The 19,825-nt window shown below is 37.2% G+C and overlaps 1 protein-coding gene across 3 annotated transcripts in view; it reads left to right on the top strand.

Annotated features, from left to right (window-relative positions):
- The window catches only part of LOC107732513 (fibronectin type III domain-containing protein 3B-like), a 152,846-nt gene that overhangs the window by 111,159 nt on the left and 21,862 nt on the right, over positions 1-19,825 (top strand). For all 3 annotated transcript variants that reach the window (XM_016543868.1, XM_016543870.1, XM_016543869.1), the window contains 9 exons: positions 6,863-6,921; positions 11,020-11,177; positions 12,671-12,730; positions 13,745-13,883; positions 15,140-15,193; positions 15,572-15,696; positions 16,910-17,084; positions 17,644-17,730; positions 19,636-19,774. In XM_016543868.1, coding sequence (XP_016399354.1) covers positions 6,863-6,921; positions 11,020-11,177; positions 12,671-12,730; positions 13,745-13,883; positions 15,140-15,193; positions 15,572-15,696; positions 16,910-17,084; positions 17,644-17,730; positions 19,636-19,774 — 996 coding nt within the window. The remainder of the gene's footprint in view (positions 1-6,862; positions 6,922-11,019; positions 11,178-12,670; positions 12,731-13,744; positions 13,884-15,139; positions 15,194-15,571; positions 15,697-16,909; positions 17,085-17,643; positions 17,731-19,635; positions 19,775-19,825) is intronic.

Below are 19,825 nucleotides of genomic sequence, written 5' to 3' on the forward strand. Positions count from 1 at the left end.
GTCTTTTTATTTGGATTTAATTCATTGATTAAATTTAAGAATCTGACATAAGAGGACACAGATATGACAATCATTTTTTACAATACAAATACATCTCTGGCTTTTTTGCTCAGTGTTATTTCAGGGTTTTGATCTCTTAACTGAGAGAACACATCCTGTTTACATCTAAACTTTGACTAGGCTTGACATGTTGCATATTAATTGTACTATATATGAACCTCAAAGAATATTTTAGTTTTTGTGTTACTCCATAATGATGTTCTAGTTGAGGGCATCTGTAGTGTATAGATATAGGGCCCAAACATAACCTCAAGCCCAGGGGCCCCCGGCGCCCAAAGTCCTGCCCTGGTTGTATGCTGGTGTGAGTGTGAGTGTGAGAGCGGGTGCGAGTGTGCTGGGGCAGTGGTTCTCAGGGAGGCACAGGTTTGTGTGAGAGAGGGATTAGACAGCCAGCTGTTGAGCAGATGGAATGTGTGCTATGCGGAGATGAGAACGATTGGGATCCTGCAAGTCTTTCTTTCTCTTCCTCTCACACACCCTCCCTCTCTCACAACCCGTTATTAGTGATATATTTCTGCAAAAATGTGTATGATTTTCTTTTTTTTAATCCTTTTTTATTTGATCACCTGGCAATTTACTCTTTCCTGCGGTGCCTTAAAAATCAATATCTGTTTTAACATAATGCATTGTGTACTGAAAAGTGTTTGTGTAAAAAAAACGAAAATCCCACATATAATTTGATTTCCAGGCAGACTAGTCATCCTGAACGTGTTCTGTTAGTATAGCCACAACCTCAATTTGTCTTTCCTAATGATTGTCTGGTTGACTAAGCCATTGCTCCATCATTTTTCACAGTTTTGTATGGACTCACAGCACCTTTCTGGTCCTGTAGGCTGTCTGTGTGTAACGACCGTCACTAATCAAGAATGTGCTGTTTCGTCTCATTCCACCAGAGGGCATAAATGAGCAGATTGCGCATGCCTCTGCGCAAAGATGAATGAGTCTACAAAAGAACTCTTTATTTTCGGGGTGAAGTGCATGAAAAATTCCAGGAGGCTTTAATTAAAAAGCAAACAAACAAATCGGTCTTCCTAACAGAATCGAGGACTGTGAAACATGTTTATGTCTGACTGCAGCCTAGTTTCTCTATCTGCAACCCCTATTCAGGATCCTAGCTAGAGGATGTGAGCTGTTTTTAAAGGGGTCATATGATGCTTTTTTTAAAGATCATTATTTTGTGTATTTGGTGTAACAGAATATGTTGACATGCTTTAATGTTCAAAAAACACATTATTTTTCAAATACTGTACATTATTGTAGGTCCTCTATGCCCCGCCTCTCTCAAACGCTTCGTTTTCTACAAAGTCCCTCCTTCCGACAAGCGCAGTCTGCTCTGATTGGCCAGCTGACCCAGTGCATTGTGATTGGCCGAACACCGCAAGCACTCATCGGAAATGTAACGCCCCTTACCATAATCGCGAGCTTCATCTTTCAAAATAAATGTAAAGACAGTAAATGATGTCATTAATTTTACCATCAGTTCAAGCCTGAAAGGGGAACAGAGTCGCGTAACAGACACAGTGATGAAGCTGGTCACAAGCCACGGTTAAGACAGCTGACTCCACTGTGATGCGACCCTGTAGCAGTTCTATGGTGCTCCAGTGCTCCAACACATTTACAAATGCGCGCACACTCACAAACGTGTGGGTGTAGTTAGTTACTGGCCTGACTGTTTGGCGTCTGCAGTTCTGTGGGTGTTCTTGAAGACTTTTTTTCTGATAGTCTGAAAATTCAGTTTTGGATGTTTACTTAACACCTTCTAATATACACATGCACGCTCTCATTCACATAGAGCTAAACACCCAAACACTCCACTCACACTGCAGCTCTTGACCTCTGACGTCCAAAGAGAGATTTCCATGTTGGTTTAAAGAGTGTTGTAGGGTCAAGTGTGAGCTCTCTCATGACTCATTTAGGGCATGACCTTTATAACCTTTGACCTTGAGGTTATTAACTATGCGAGCTGTCCAAGGGCTTTTGCTATACAGTTGCTAAGGTGTTCAGAGTGTTTTTAGCATGTTGCTATGCGGTTGCTAGGGTATTATGGTTGTTTGTTAGCAACGGTTCAAGGTTTGGCTGGATAGCATGGTCTAGTTAGCACCTGCTGGTAGATCCTGTTACTACACCCTTTTGGGACAATAAGAATTGTTCTTCATTGACAGCTGAAACCTGTTTAAAAATGTTTGCATGCATAGTGCTGCCAAACGATTAATCGCGATTAATCGCATACAAAAAGTTTTTGTTTGCATAATATATGTGTGTGTTCTGTGTATATTTATTATGTATATATAAATACACACAAATACAGTATATATTTTGAAAATATTTACATGTCTAAATTTATATTCATATAATTTATATTATAAATAAATATATTTAAAGGTGACATATCATGAAAATCTGACTTTTCCAGGTTTTAAGTATATATCAGGTCTATAATCAGGTCTCTGGTGCATCTACCAGCCAAGGAAACGTGAAAAAGATTAACCCAGCAACTGTTTTGGGAAGCCTTTTTCTGCAAGCGTCTGAGAAAATGAGCGCGTCTGATTTTGCTCCCTTTGTGATGTTGCAAAGGGATCTCATTATAATATTACTGCCTCTTAATCTGTAAGTTTCCACCTACGGCGCAGTCATTTTGATTTCGCAAGCGACAACGGTGTACCAGTTCTAATGCCATGGCCAAAGTTTGAGCAAAACATGCTAACTGTTCTGTCTTTGGCTGCACTGACGAGCACAGAACACTATTTACAGTCCCAGCCTGTTTTTAGCAGGTACGAGTTGTAATGGCGCAGCTCTATTCTGGAAAAGGGGGTGGGGAGCAGCAGCTAATTTGCATTTAAAGAGGCAGGCACGAAAAACAGCGTGTTTCTGCTTCCACTCAAAATATGCATTTTCAAAATGATATAATAAATAATCTGTGGGGTATTTTGAACTAAAATTTCACAGACGCATTCTGGAGACACCAGAGACTTATATTACATATTGTAAAAATGGGCATAATATGTCTCCTTTAATATATAAACATAACATATTTTTCTGAAATATATACATGCATGTGTGTGTATTTATATATACATAATAAATATACACAGCACACAAACATATATTATGTAAGCAAAAACTTTTATTTTGGATGCGATTAATCGCGATTAATCGTTTGACAGCACTAATATATATATATATATCATATAAAAAATGATTTAAATCTTTTTTTAATAAATATATTACTTAATATTAAGATTAATATTTTGGTTTTGCTTTTCTTTGTTTTTTTTTGGTTTTACGTTGTTTTGTTTCTGGTTGTGTGTTTTTTGTTTGGTTTGGTTTTGCAGTGCTTTGTTTCTGTTTTTTTTATTTTGGTTTGGTTTGGTTTATATGTGTTGAGAGTGGTGGTTAGTTTCTGAGGGTGTGCAGTGTTTTGTTTGTCATCTGGCAATTAAAAAACATGATTGCTGAGTCTGATTGCTTAGAAAGGCAATAGCACACCTCTCCTCAGCAACAATGGGTTACACACCAAAGCTGGCTTTGGTCAAATATCCCCCCCACCCTTCTGTTTCACATTCCTCCCTTTCTGTCATTTATTCACTTTAGTCTTAGTCCCTTTTTCACATTCCTTATCCCCCCCCCACCCCTTTTTCCTCTCTCCTGTCTTTGACCTTAACCTATAATTGAAGGCAGAAACTCCTTTCCCTCCTAGATATCCAGAGAGAAACAAGAAAGAAGGAAATTAAATTATTCAGCATCATGCAGAATAGAATTAGACAGCTCTACTTTTAAAATAAGAGATATTTGTTTCTTTCTTCCTCTTTTATCATCTTCTCTTCCTGTATTTATTTTCATTTATATATTGTGAAGCAGCAGTTATTCAGAACGTGGCAGGAGGGCGAGACAGAGAGTGAGCAGCTCACCTCGACTGTACGGCTCCCTGTGGAGAATGCATGCGTGAGAAACAGACGTGAAGCTTTGTAAAGTCGAGTGCTGTGCTTGACCAGCAGCAAAACTTAAAGAGGTTCCCTCTGAGGGCAGGAGCGGAAGGAGAGGAGAGGATGGACACACAGGAAGTGAACCTAATGACTAGTTTGAGTGTGGAGGTGATGAACAGGTAGTCATTCCCCTGATGACTTACAGACCCTATGAAAACTGCATAATGAGAAAGTTCTTTCCTGTGTTGATGTATTTCCTTTTGAAATAGGAAGTTTTAGTAGGACATAACATCCTCGTCTGTTTTTGTTTTTTATTCTTTTTTTTTAAATAAATGGAATTAAGTTATGTTACAGCCATGCACCATGATTTGCTACTTGCTAGTTAGTTGCAGGTTGTATTGGGGGAGAGACATTGTCATTCAGGAGACATTTGATTGGAGAAAAAAACAGTGTAGTGAAGGATAAATTTGCTGTAAAGCTAACACACATGGACTAAAAACTACAAAACTCCAATCCTGCATATATACTGTGACTCTACAAAGATGACTCCATCTTTCATGTTAGGGTGTATTTAAATGAGTGCTCTGTTAATGGCAAGATTCTTCATATCTTCATATCATATTCTTCCACATCTGCACAAGTACTCATCATTCTCGGTAATAACTCAATTTGTTAGTAAGGTTTCTGTCTTTCGGGGAAGCCAGCATTCTCTGTGCCTACCTCCCAGGGTCATGTTAAGGTCATTGTGTATTACATCACTGTTACCATAACTCTTGAAGGCCCAGAGGCACTGTGAACTCCCAGTGTGCTCTCTACTCTAGAAATAAATACACACATCAATCATGCTCATGTAGTGTATTTGGGTGGATGACAAATAATGTGTCTGTGAACCTGTTTTTTTTCAGCATCAGTTTTTCAGTTTTTTTTTCTTTCCCAGTTTGTTTATGACTGTGTATTATATTATCATTGCTGTAACTGGGCAAATTATCACAATTATTTCATGTAGTCTTACTATTAATATGAAGACTATAGAAATACTCTTGAAATGTAAAAATGTAACATTTCTGTAAAGACATTAATATATAATGTATACACACACACACACACACTTTTTTATTTCTCAGTTTTTTTCTTTTTGAGGGAGCTGTTATAAAAATATTGACAGACGACATTTGGCTCTTGGGTTATTTTTATTTAGAGCAAAAATTCACAAACCAGCATAAAAACATCAATCTGTCTGTCTCGATCTTAAATAAAAAAAATAATGTGTCTATGAACTTTTTTTTTTCAGCATCAGTTTTTCAGGGTTTTTTTTTTTTTTAAGGTTTTTTTTTTCAGTTTGTTTATGACTGTGTATATGTATTATATTATCATTGCTTTGACTGGACAAATTATCACCATTATATCATGTAGTCTTACAAGTAATATGAAGACTACAAATCTTGAAATTTAAAAATGTTACATTTCTGTAAAAAGATTAATATATAGTTTGTTTATATTGATTTAACGTTTTAAATCTATTAATTTTAATAAAATTGGTAGCTCATGCAAATATGAGTCTGCTCAGCAGTGTCTGTAAAATTGTATGCATTTTTTCCCCTTATCCAGTACCAGTAATGACAAACACCTGCAAAGCTCATGGAAAACCCCTGATCCAAAAGTGTGGTGACCCTAAATTATAAAAGATTTAGAAAAATGCTCTTTAAAAATAGTTTTCGATGAAAACTGCAGGGCACTGTTGGTGTCAACTGCCCATTTACACACATACTGTATACACTTTTCTTTTTGATTTAACTACTCATACTGACACTCTGGAAAAGGAAACACAGAAAGGGGAGGCAAATATCAGTAGTTTCTCACCAGGTGAATTACATCAGCTCTAAGTGCTATATAATCCACTCTCACTTATGTAAACCTTTTATCAAAAGAACAGAATTTTATGGATTCCAAGGGGAGGCCACACACACGAACTCCTCCGTATGCACTGATTTACAACACTAACATCCAGATAGTGAAATCAAGCAAGAGTTTACTTCCCAGAGGAGAAAAGTCTACTCCTATGGAGGCTCATGTGGATCCTGTGTGTTTGGGTCCACTGTGGAAATTATAAATCAGGGGTTAGTGGGCATTTGTGCTTGTGTGTGTGTATAACCACATGAGGCAGTAAAGATTTAAAGGTATTCTGTCAGACTGTCTGTCGCTGATGATCTGGTAGCTTAAGTGAGCTAATCCAGTTTTGGGAATATGAGGTAATTGAGCATTTTTTTCCACGTGCGGATTTCAATTTGGCATGGGAGTTGCTTATGAGTTATGGGCATGATTCAGAATTGAGATGTATAAGCACAAGCTCCCGACTGCTCATGTGTCCACTGTGCCAGCGCACTTTCAGTAGGGTCTGCGGGGTCTCCAGGCTCCTCTGCAGTTCTGGAAAATTTTCCAATGCCTTGTGCAAAAAGTATTGACACGACGCAAAAAAAAAAAAAAAACCTTCTGTTTCTTCTCAAATCCATATTCTGTTTTCAAACACATTTCTGTTTTCTCATCAAATGTGTCTTTTTCTTCTTCAGAGAAGTCCATGACCTGGAAAATGTAGTAGTGGTTACAGGAATACAGTAGTTCACCCTAAAATGAGAAAAAGAAGAAGAAGAAAAAAAGAGTAGTCATTTGGGTTGGGAACAACAGAATATTTGTCATTTGGGTTGGGAACAAAATGATGACAGAATATTCTTTATTTTTGGGTGAACTATCCCTTTAAGACTTTATACTTTAATCTCCTGTTCAGTTTCTGACGTTAACCTGACCCCTGGTGATTCATAATGGAATAACACCCTTTTGTTTTTCTGTTTTTCTTTCTGTTCTCCACTTTCTCTTGCCTGCAGATCACGATTCAGAAGCAAAGAGAGTTCAGGATGTTCTCTCGGGAATGGAAAAACCACAGGTGGGTCTGGAATATGAGTTAAGAACCTCCCAAGTGAAAAATACTAATGGTTTAATGTTATCAGATAAACATGATGTCCTATATTGGCCAAAGGAAAGTACAGGCTGCAAATGTAAGCACACATAAAAACAACTTGACATGATTAATTGTTTTAATATGTCATAAGAAGGACATTTGGTAAAAGTCACAGCAATCATTTCAGATTTGTTTACAATTTCAAACTATTCCCATTGCAGCCACAGAGTGGCAGCATTTTATTTTGTTTTTATGGTCCACTGTCAAGTAGTGGTTGACTGGATGAACATTTCCATCAAAACAATGTTTTCTGACCAATATGTTTTGCTCCGTTCTTTTCCCATCTGTTCACTAAGCCTGCTGCTCTGCCTGTTGTTCAGTTCAGGAGTAGCCTATCTAAGGACACCCTGTCACTTCAAGTGATAATCCATAAGTGAAACCAACCCATAGTCAACAATCATCTTTTCTGTTTTGAGTTTTAATTTGCATGTATTTGTTTGTTTGTGATTTGAGCAGCTGTCCCATTTATATTAATCCCTCATTATCATAACATTAGTGACATTAAAGGAGTCCTATTATGCTTTTTTCACTTTTTCAACTTTGGTTAGTCTGTAATGTTGCTGTTTGAGAAAAAAGATCTGCAAAGTTACAAAGCTCAAAGTCCACTTCAAAAGGAGATATTTTATTTAACAGAAATCAAATTTTCTGAAATTTTTCGAACAACCTAGTATGAGAGCCTGTTCTAGTACACCCCCAAAACAAAATCAAGACTTTGTAAAAGAGCATAATAGGACCCCTTTAAGGCAGTAAAGAAGTAGGTTAGTGGCATGATGGAAAATAAGCGTGTTAACACTGCAAATAAAACAAATAGTCTAGACTGACAGAAATTATATTTTTATTATATTTAATAATGACAAAAATTTAATTCAGGCATCTGTTTCCCTGTGTCTGTCTGTCTGTATATTACATTATAGGAAAACTTAACATTTGACATTGAGTAGTAGCAGTACTTTCTACAATACATTGCCTCTACTACTATACAGTGTTTATAGTACATTGAAAATGCCATTATATACAATTTAAATAAATGCTGTTTTTTTTTTTACTTTTTACCCAGTTTCCACAAAAATATAAGTTTTTTTTAACATTGATAATAGTAAGAATTGTTTCTTGAGCAGCAAATCAGCATATTAGAATGATTTCTGATGGATCATGTGACACTGAAATCTGGAGTAATGATGCTGAAAAATGTTTAAAACTTCGCCGTCACAGGAATAAATTGAATTTGAAAATATATTAAGATAGTAAAGTTATTTTAAATTGCAATAATATTTCTGTTTTGTTTTATTTTATTAAAAATTTTTTATCAAATCAATGCTACATTTGTGAGCACATCTTTCATACATTTAAAAATCATACTGACCCCAAACTTTTGAATGCTAGTGTACTGTATACATGCAAAATAAAAATAAAAAAAATACCAGCCATTCCATTAATGGGAGAAAATATGTGGTAAAATGCAGGAGCACAGAAGAAATATTTACCATGATGGATGCATGAAGCTGAAAAGCGTCTGTGGCTTAATGTGTCTCAAGATGAGACATTCTGGTGGGCTGTGAGGGATTGGAAGTAATGGACTTCAATTTGCCCTCATCCTCATCTCTGCAAAAGCCTGTAATGGAGCTGCCTTACTGGTTCAGTTTCTTCATGAACTTGAATTTAGCTGGTGTAGCTCTTCCAGCAAATCACAAAACAGAAATTCACTGGATACTACAGACTCGGTCCAATTCCTTTGTATGTCTGATGTTCAGTGGCAGGTGTTGTTCCTAACATCACAAGTTCTCTACCACTTCATGCACTCCAACTTCTCATATAGTTGATGCAGTTCAGGATTGATTCATGATCTAAAGAAATAAAGCAAGATTGTATTTATGACAGCTTTTACAAATATAAGCAGATGCAATCATAATTTACAACTTGTGAACTGAACAGTAGGTGGTACTGTCACCAAACATGTTACCCTAAGGCAGGGCAGGGCAACTTCGGTCCTGGAGGGAGTGTTCGGTCCTGTTTGATGAGTGTTGGAGCTAAACTCTGCAGGACAGTGACCCTCCAGGACTGAAGTTGTCCAGCCCTGCCCTAAGGGCTTCTAAGGTCATATACTAAATTTAATTTCAATGTGTCAAAGCTTTGTCAAGACACAGCATAACTTCCTGTTTTAGTTTACATAAAAAAATAAAAATGTTTTGCTATACATAGATGCATGCATACACACACTACCTGAATGACCTGTACAATTTTTACCTATACCATTTGTTTTTCTATGTCATACTATTCTGTACCATATTTTTTCTATATATAACTTTCTATACCAAAAAAATAAAAAAGTATCATGGTATCCACAAAATATTAAACAGCACAACTGTTTTCAGTATTGATAATAATAAGAAATGTCTCCTGAGCAGCAAATCAGCATATTAGAATGATTTCTGAAAGATCATGTGACACTGAAGACTGGAGTAATGATGCTGAAAATTCAGCTTTGTCATCACAAGAATAATTTACATTTTAAAAATATTCATATAGGAAAGTTATTTTAAACGGTAATAATATTTCACAATATTGCTGTATTTACAGTATATTTGATCAAATAAATGCAGCTTTGGTGTGCTTAAGTGGCGTCTTTCAAAAACATAAAAAATCTTTCCAACCCAAAACTCTCTCTGAGCTTTTCACTTTGGTGAAAGTGTTAAAGTGTCTCTGTGAGAAAGCCGGCTCTGATGGCAGCCGGTTTATTGAGAACATATTGCTGTAGCTTCAGAAGTGCCAGTGGCAATGCTAGCTGTGCACAGCCGAGAGGCAGCAACCATAGCTTATCCACAGACATACTTTCACCTGCAGTTACTCTTGCCTCAGGACAGATTGTGTTTGAGAGCTGTTTGGTTTTAGCCTTAGATTGCTTCTGCCTGACTGAAGCTAGCGTGAGGCACCTGCAGCTCATTCATGTCAGCGTTATACCCTCATACACCGTGTTACGTTGAATTACCTGTTAACACAGGAGTTATAGCTGCTCTGCCTCTTTCCATTTATAACTTCAGTTGTGTGTTTGACACATAAATAGCTGGCCTTGCAGAGGTATAAAGCTGTGCAGATTGTAGGCCTAAAACTGAGATGCGAGTTAACGTTAGCCTGTGGTAAAAAGTCAGTAGTTAAAAAACATAAATTACACACAGTCACCCTAAACATTTTTAAAAACAAAGACATTTAAGTAATTTCTTACCTGACACAGGGGACATAGCTTTTTCTCTTGTTTATTGATCCATATTTCTTTGTAGGCTACTCCTTTTTATCTGCAGGTCTATAATCCTGGTAGATTTTGCAATTGAATGGTTTTAAAGCTGGGTTAGCTGTATGTTAACCCTCTGGGGTCCGAGGGTGTTTTGGGGCCCTGGAAAAGTTTTGACATGCCCTGACATTTGTGCTTTTTTCAGTTGCTTACAAACATTTTAATGTCTAAAGTTTAATAACACTGTAATCAGCACAAACTGGGCTACAATAATATGTGAGCAGCATGTATGTACGTGATTGTGTTTTTGAGAAAACAACGTTTATCCGTGCTTAGTGAAAAACGACAATTTTAAAGTCACTGAAATAAGGCCATAAAGCACATACAGAACATTTGTTCATAACGAATGACAATCCCACAAACTGTCTTCAAAAGGACCGTCTCCTTGCAATTTTTGTCTTAAATTGGATTTGGCTGGTTTACTGAAGCTCTTTGCAGCAACCATCTGAAAGCTCCATTTGAGAAAATCACAGTGTTTCTGGATTGTTTTTAAAATGTCATTCACTTTTGTTGAATTCAGAGTCTTGGATTATAATAGTGATTTGTTTGTCCTGCACATTTGTGTGGTAGTGGTTGACTTAAAGTAGTTTTGTATAGTGGCATGTTCTGCATTATGATCATATTACTTGAGATAAAAATTAAATATTTGTACTTTTAAAAAATATTATGTAAAAAAGTTTACGCTTCGTAATGTTGTTTCAGGTTTTTGATGCTGTTTCTTCTATGTTTATCAACAGGTTTTTAATATCCAGGCCCGGACAGCGCGACTGACCTGGGCTCCACCAGCAGGCCTCCAGAACAGAGACGGGCACAGTAACGGACACCCGTTAACCTGCAGCTACGAGGTCACTCTCTCAGACAAGGGTCGTAACGGCCAGTACTGCGTCATCTATAGGTAAGAGTATAATCACAGAGGAGCTGTGTCGTCCGCTCAGGATCCTTGAGAAGTCTTTATGTTCTCATAAATTAACAGCGTTCACCACAAGGGAGCAAGTTAGACATGAATATATCATCCATTGAGCAGAAAGAATCATTGGATGCAGCTTGTTCTCCCATCAGGACGTGTATGATTCAATATCCAGAGAGCAGACAGGAAAGATAATCAGACCCCTAACACCCTGTCATCACCGCTTTGAAGCATGAGTCTTGAAGCATGACTCAAAGTTCAAAGCTTCAGACTTAAAATAAGAAACAGTGGTGCTGGTGAAATTTTACTTTATATTATCATGGTAAATGGTAAAGTGATATTCTGGGTTGATATTTTATCTATAAAAAACATCTTATTGACCCCAAACTTTAGAACTATAATATAATTGAATATCATAATTAACATATTTTTAATATTAAAGCAATTAATAACATATTTTATATACATATGGAATTTGTATTTGTGCATAAATAAATTTTTCCTGTTTTCTGCACTGCTGTTGTGGATGTTTAATATGGTTTTAACTTGCATATTAAAATCATTTGCTGTTTCCATGGAGGCTTATGTAACAGAATTGTTTCCAATTTAATTGGGACGCACTACTCGTGCTGCGTTTAAAATTGGTTTGTGCATTGCCTTTCAATTTGATCTCACGGTTTTCCTTTTGTTGTTTTCCACACTCAAAAAGAAAATGACAGCACATAATCTAAAAGAATGGGGCGATTTTGGAGTTGCATCAATGCAGCCTCCAACAAAATCACACCACAAGGAAAAATGGTTGCTGGAAACCCTAAAATCTATTAAAGGGGTCATATGACGTTGCTAAAAAAGAACATTATTTTGTGTATTTGGTGTAATGAAATGTGTTTATGCGGTTTAAGGTTAAAAAAACACATTATTTTCCACATACTGTACATTATTGTTTCTCCTCTATCCCCCGCCTTTCTGAAACGCGTATTCTTTAAATATAAAAACCGTACTTACATTCTGTGAGTCAGAACAGCCGGCATTGTAGTCTACTCTCCCAGGAAACAGTCCTCGTCCTCCGTAAAATGCGTTGCACACATCTGAATATTTGGGTTGAACTGTTCTGGAACAGTGTTGTAAATACAACTTAACCACTGATTTCTAGTCGCGTCCTCTTTTGGAAGACCAAACAAAGTAGTTTCGCTTTCACAACGAATCACAAAGCGTCTCCACGACATGGCGGCAGTGGCAACAATACTACAGCAAGAATCAAAGTTACACCTTTCTTTGCGTGAAAATTTGGGCGGTGTTATGCAAATCTTCCCAGCAAAAACAATCACAGTTTTTCCCTTGAGCAGTTGTGCTCAATAACTCTTCACCAATCACAACATTTCAACATCTCTTATGAAAGTCAATTCTGTGCTTTGAACACCACAGCTCTATTGCTGGCATCCATTAAGGTCAGTAACCATCATGTATGTGTGTCCTTTCAGTGGAGAGGAGTTGGAATGCAATTTAAAAGATCTCAGACCAGCAACAGACTACCATGTAAGGTAAGTGTAGCTGTCAACTTTATTTCTTGCAATCTGCCATGTGCAAGAACATGTGCTTCAAGTAGCTCAACTGTTACTGTAATCAGAGCCCGAAATTCACGTTATTTCGGATGATCAGTATTTTTATTACAGTGATCTAATTATCTGCAGTTTTCTTTTTTTACATAATCAAAGTTCATGTTAAAGGAATATTTGTCATCATTTCTAACTTCCACATTTCTTTAATGACCTCAGCTCTCTCTAATGGTCTGCCTGTTACCTGTGATTAATTGAGCCGAATAGCGCTGGAAAGGTCAAGATTAAATATGATGCATGTACTGTTCCTCAAAGAACCTTTCAAGCCCACATTTGATATAATCTGTGCCGCCGCGAATAGGCGCTGTTAGTCTATTCTGTCATCGGGAGCTCTTATTAGTGGAGAATCCAGTGCTGGAGGTCGGTTTGCCTGGATCCTCATTAAAACGCATTGAAATTGTCGGCTGAGTTTTCTGTCGACCTTTGACCCCTGGCAACAGTTGAACTAGTAACTAAATATATGTTCTGATTAAGCGATGGTGGGAGACACTCCGTCTCTGCAGGTAGATGTGACCCTGAATGCACTTTTTGTCCCTAAGAGTTATTATTTTTTGCTCTTTATAAATCCGAGCAACCTGTTGGGAAATGTCATGGGGGTCTAGATGATTTTTGTCCCACCTTTTCCAGCACCGAAATAAGCAATGAGTGTAGTGTAGTTTTAGCTCATCTTTTTTTTAAAGCAATTTCCCAGCATTGTAAAAGCAATGTGCACAGCTGTGCTTTTGTTCCTGTAACTCAAATGGTGCTAGAAGTGCTAAGGTCATGAGTTCAGTTAGTGATAAAATGCACCTTGAATGCACTATTAGTTTCTCCCTAAAGCAATCTTCTGTGGAACACACAAAAGTGTTTCCCGCCCCTCACTGTTTCTGCTATATATGCAGTATAGTTGACTTTGAATGAACTATGCCTACTAAATTTATGTGTGTTTGTCTTTCTCAGAGTGAACGCAGTGTGCAATTCTGTGAAGGGTTTGTGCTCTGAGGTGGGGGCTTTCACCACCCACAGCAGTACCCCAGACTGCCCGCTGCCCCCTAAACTATCCCACCGCACAAAGAGCACGCTCACCCTGCAGTGGAAGGTGAGACCACTGTTTATCACATACTAGTATGGAAGTTAAAGCCATAGCCAGATAGTTTCCCAGGCATCAGATATCAGATATCAATTCTTCACTGAAAGTACATTTTAGCTATAAGTTTGTGAAGTTTTATTAAAGATGAGAACTTCTTGCAAATCTAATGAGCCTGATAGATTTAAAGGAAATGTTTCATCTTTCTTACTAAAGTATTAAAGAGATCAAGTAAGAGAGTCCACCCAAAAATGAAGATTGTCATCATTTACTGATCTTCATGTTTTTCCTCAAACCTATATTACTTTCTTTCTTTTTGTGGAACATAAAAGGGGGAGAAGAAAAAAATCACGCTACCCTTTTCTATGCAGTGACCGTGAATGGTGACCAGGGGCCTCAAAAAATGCAGAAAGCATCATAAAATAGTCTATATGACTCGTGCACTAAATTTTAGTCTCTTATGCTCACCAAGGCTGCACTTATTTGCTCAAAAATACAGTATTACTGTGAAATACTATTACAACTGCAACTATTATAACTGCTTTGTATTTTATTATATTTTAAAATGTAATGTATTCCTGTGATGGCAATGCTAAATTTTCAGCATCATACTACAGTCTGCAGTGTCACATGATCCTTCATAAATCATTTCAATATGCTGATTTAGTGGTCAAGAAACATTTCTTATTGTTTTCTAATGTTGAATTAGAAAACAAGAAGACCAATGTGCATGTGAGTATATAGTATATAGCACACAAGACGTATGGACATGTTGATGGTCCGTTTTATAGTTCGACAGCCCCTAATCACTAATTACGTTCATTATACGACAAAGATAAACATGGACATTCTGCTTTCTCTTTATGTGTTCAACATAACAAAGAAAATCATATGGGTTTTGGAATGACAATGACAAGTCCGAGTAAAGTAGAGTTAAGTAGAGATTGTTCTTATTAAGATAGGGGTGTTCGATTCCAAGTTTTTCGGAGTCGACTCTGACTCTCGCCGTAGGAGTCAATAGAATCGACTCCTCGACTCCATTTACTTTGTCCAAACAGGCCACAATATTGCAGTTATTACAAAAAAAAAAATTTATCTCGACATAAAGCCTTAAATTTCCATTATTAAAACAACACACTTTTGGCATGACTGTCCAAATTGGGTAATGGCATTACCTTGAAATGTGTAGCCTGTTAACATCGTTACCTAACACTAACACGTCAGTGTCTGAATTCCTAATTTGTTTTTTTTAATATCTCTCCTCTCAGGCACCAGTCGATAATGGATCAAAAATCACCAGTTACCTTTTAGAGTGGGATGAGGTATTGCTATATATGTATCTGATTTTTTTTTTTGGGGGGGGTTCTCAAGAAAGACTTTATAAAGTTTTTCATTATTATTATTAAATTTCTTTTGACATTTTTAGTAAAAAAGGCCTTCTGGATGAACTGCATTTCAACATTTTGAACACTAATGATGTCTTTTTGACATCAGTCCTCTTCACATTCACTCTATTTAAAGTTTCATATCTGAGTGATGTCTCTGCATCCTTCACAGACCACAGCACACTGTTGCCACTCATACATTTCTCACTCATCTCAGCCATCATTACAGTGGTTTTAAGAAGCTGAATGGCTTCAGTGATTTAATGCAATGTAGTGACTGAAATCTATGTGTTAATCATCTACTTCATCTATTAGGGCAAAAAGAACAACCTTTTCAGAGAATGTTACTTCGGAAGCCAAAGGCACTACAAACTCACTCATCTGTGTCCAGCCATGGCCTTCACGTTTCGAGTGGCAGCACGCAACGACATAGGAATGAGGTATGACTGCCGAATCACATGCATAATCTTTTTCTAGGCTTACACAAAGTATTTACATGCTTCTACTACATGCTAAAACACATTAACCTTAATGTTACATACTGTTTAGCATGGATTGTGTGCAAGTTGGGATACAGCCAAATACTTAAACATTGTTTGACAACAATGCTATGAGGATTTGAAGGTAATGTGAGGATAACAAGGCTCTTTCTGTGGGTTGCTGTACAGGATGCATATAATTAAACCCTGTGTGTGATGACAAAATCCCATTATCCCTCTGTAATCTGATTGTATCACCAATCACCATCCCTCAAGTCTTAATGGAGGAGGAGAGCCATAAAGTCACCTTGATTCAGGAGAACAGATGGCCGCTGGAGTGCTCTGTCTTTCTCTTTCGCTCTTGCTCTCTTCTATTTCTCCGTTTCACCCCCTATATAGTTTTTTCACATGTAGAAAAATAATTATGCCAAAATAAAAATGGTAAAAAAATGTATATTGATATAATTAAATATTATTATTTATTATTATATAATTTCATTTAAAAAAGAGAAACAACTTGATTAAGAGGAAAAGCCAATTGACCCTCACACAAATCTACAGAATATATCTATAAAATATGTAATGGGCGGAAATGTAGTTGTTGAGGGAAGATGGTCATCACTCTGAATGCAGCTCCATCCCTCTTCTCCTCCATCTCCTGACATTAATACCAGAGACACATTCAGAGAGTGAAGCAATATGCTGAAATATGAGACTCCACCTCCAGCAAACCACCCTTTGCCCAGTCTGAAGAGGACATTTTTTATTACTTCCTTAACTGAAAGAATCTCATTTAACATCTCCTGTTTCCCAGTGGCAGTTATAGACACTCTCCTACACACAGTAAATACTGAGGGCTCTAGTAAACTTGTCACAACCAGTTAATTGGAAGAAACCAGATTTAAAGCCACCATCAAGAGGAGAGGAAAACTATTCAAATTCCTCAAATCAGCCTGGAAGTTGTACAACCTGCAAATGAACACAATTCTTGCAATGAGATGTTGAAACTTTTGCAAAGTTTATGCAAAACACATTTATATGTTCTTCCTTACGGATAACTAAAAAACACTATTCCTGGCCGTTTTATGGCTTCTTGTTTGTGTATTTATATGTTTGTGTGTGTGCGTATTTTTTATGTAATTCTGAATATTTTCTGTCTTCTTTTTTTTGTCAGTGGCTTTAGTCCTGAGGTGGTCTTCTACACGACTGGAAGTCTGCCCCACCTGCCCCACGCTCCTCGGCTAGTGCGCGCTGGCATCACATGGATCACGCTGGAGTGGAGCCGACCAGATGGCTGCACCGCAGAGGAACCCGTCACATACACGCTGGAGATCCAGGAGGAGAACATTGTATGTCATTTAGATGACAGTGTCATCAGTTATAACATGAAAACAACCTACTAGAATTCAACATACTTGAACCCAATGACGTTTGGTTGCTTTTGGAATTTAGACACTGGTCATTAATTAGGATGGGAATCATTTTTCAAAAAATACTTTTCATAATAAAATAATTTTCATAACATTCGACTCCAATTAGTGTTTGGACGTCTGCATTGTTCCACCAAGGCAACGAATAGTCAAATGTCTTTCTTTTGCATTCATATTGTACTTGATGTATTTGCAACACTCATGAGAATTACTATATATCAGTGTCATTTAAAACAAAAAAACATTTAAATGTTACTGAAAAATAGTAATATTTTGGTTTATTATACAGTTGCTGTGGAACCAGTTATTGATGGGTTACTCTCTTGAAAAAACTAAAAGAGTTGAAAATCGTGACGTGGAACCGTAATCAGAATAATAGGAAATAAGAAAATTCCTTACGATTCCCAGTGCTACTTGCTGTAGTGTTAATGATAACATAAGGTCACATAAGATGCTGTTTTATGGTCATTTTCTGCAGGGAACAGAGTTTCACCCAAAGTACACTGGAGAAAACTTGACATGTACTGTAGAGGGCCTGAAAAGAAGCACGCAGTATAAATTCAGGGTGAGTGAATCCATTTTTTTCGTCTTATAGATTAGAATATCACAAACTGTGTGCGAAATGTCATTATTGTGTGATTTACAGAGCTCATAAGATTATGCACCACTAGCTTATAATCTCAATGCATATAATTTAAATAAAAAAGAGTCCCTTGGTTATCCTGAGGGGCAAATCTAGATCACAACATGATTTGGGAATTTGGAGAGTATAGCACAAATGTGCGGAGCATACTGGGAACTATGGGCTACTTCACTGCTTAGGAAAAGCCAAGGACAAGATACAGAAGTATCACAAAAAGTTACAAACAGGCCTACAGTGAATTCACATTGGTTCAAAATCTGTGGATATACATCAGACATCAGATTTTCAATTTTATAGTTGACAGACAAATCTTGTCACACCTGGTTTTTAACTTATGTTTAATACTTGTTGATTTGTTGTGATCTGTGAGGTAGTACAGTAGATGGTTTGACACAAAAGGAAACTACAAAAACACATTAAAGACACTTGAGATTTGAAAGCTCACATTTGCCACATATGCAAATGTATTGTTATTGACATGCTCAAAAATAGAAATTTGTCTCTTTTGAAGAGAATAATGCTTTCTTTAAAGTGCTGGTCAAATATTAATTGCAAAGTGGTAGTGACCTCATTTTGTGGTCAAGCGTGGTGTAATAATTATTAGCCAGAAGTGTGCAGCGTTTAACACATGCTCTTCAAAGGCACAGAGTGTTTTGTTTACCTGTGTGGGTGAGTAACTGTACGTGCAGGAAGCGTGTTAGTGTTACAGGGACATCTGACAAATTAAGCCTAGTCATACATTGTTAATTACAGTGGCAACAAACTGCTTTAACCTCTCTCTGTGGTCCACTGACTCATACCACAGTTGTTTTTTATTATCATCACAGATATTTTCTTCTGTCACATTCATATAGTGAACTCTCCTATCCAATTATGAGTGAACTGCAGCCCACGTCAAGTGCTGCTGTAATGCAGTGAGTGGGTCTGGCTTAAGTGCTTTCATAATTAACTGTAATTCCTTTGAATGGTGCACACACCTCTTGGGTTTTTTGCATTTTTTTTAAGTGGAGGCGTCCATTAAAGTTGCAGGTGCAAATAATGGGAGTGTGTAAATGTGTTATGTCATTACCTCTGCATTTGTGACGGTTTGTTTGCGTACAGAAGCCCTTTATTAGGCTGTGTGTAAAGGTTTCTATTTTTGTTATAATCTTACGTTTTATATGCATGAAGATGAGTCTCTAGCGGTCAGATTTATGTATCATGCATGTCTTTTCCTTCCCAATTTACGACATTTGTAAATATATTTTTCATCAATATGTCAAATATTGCTATTGATCATAGACTTGGCATATGGAGGCTATATGTTCTCTTTTTCCTGGACATGTCCTGGCCGGGATTTCTAAATTACCTAAAATGTCCAGATTTTGTTTTCCTATTGACATGCTCTCTGCAGTCCTCATACGTTATATGTATGTGTATTTGCATTACTTTGACTGTTCTCTGTAGATCTCACCTTCTCGCACCTGACAATTCCTCGATTATGTACGATACCTGCATGCTATTGTTCAAACTACTTTTCAGTCATTACCTTAAGCAACTATGAAAACAGCAGGGAAAAAAGCCAAAACTTGGACATTTAGGCAATATAGAAATCCCAGCCAAGACAAATCTGGGATCAAGAGAACGTATGGTCACCATAACATAGGGATTTAAACAAAACCCATATGAATGAATGATATCTCAACATGCAATTCAACAAGAGTTACGCTAGTGGTGCTTTTCTAAGCAGACTTACAAAGTTCACCTGGTGGCAAAAAAAGAAAAAAAATTGATGTACAGAATTAAGCCTGTTCTGGGTTTAAACAATCATGTTTTTGTGTCTTGCAGCTCATAGCCTCGAACTTGGAGGGCAGGAGCAGTCCCAGTGAGGTGCTGGTGTGTAATACCAGTCCAGACAAACCTGGACCCCCCTCCAGACCCTGCATCAAGGGCCCTATCAGACCCTACAGCTTCAGTGTCAAATGGGGTATGGCTTTTTGTGCAGCTGAAATGTTCATTTTGAGTTGTGGTATTTGCT

Source organism: Sinocyclocheilus rhinocerous, unplaced genomic scaffold (assembly GCF_001515625.1).
Source record: "Sinocyclocheilus rhinocerous isolate Xijiao unplaced genomic scaffold, SAMN03320098_v1.1 scaffold2053, whole genome shotgun sequence".
In the NCBI taxonomy this organism is placed as follows: domain Eukaryota; kingdom Metazoa; phylum Chordata; class Actinopteri; order Cypriniformes; family Cyprinidae; genus Sinocyclocheilus; species Sinocyclocheilus rhinocerous.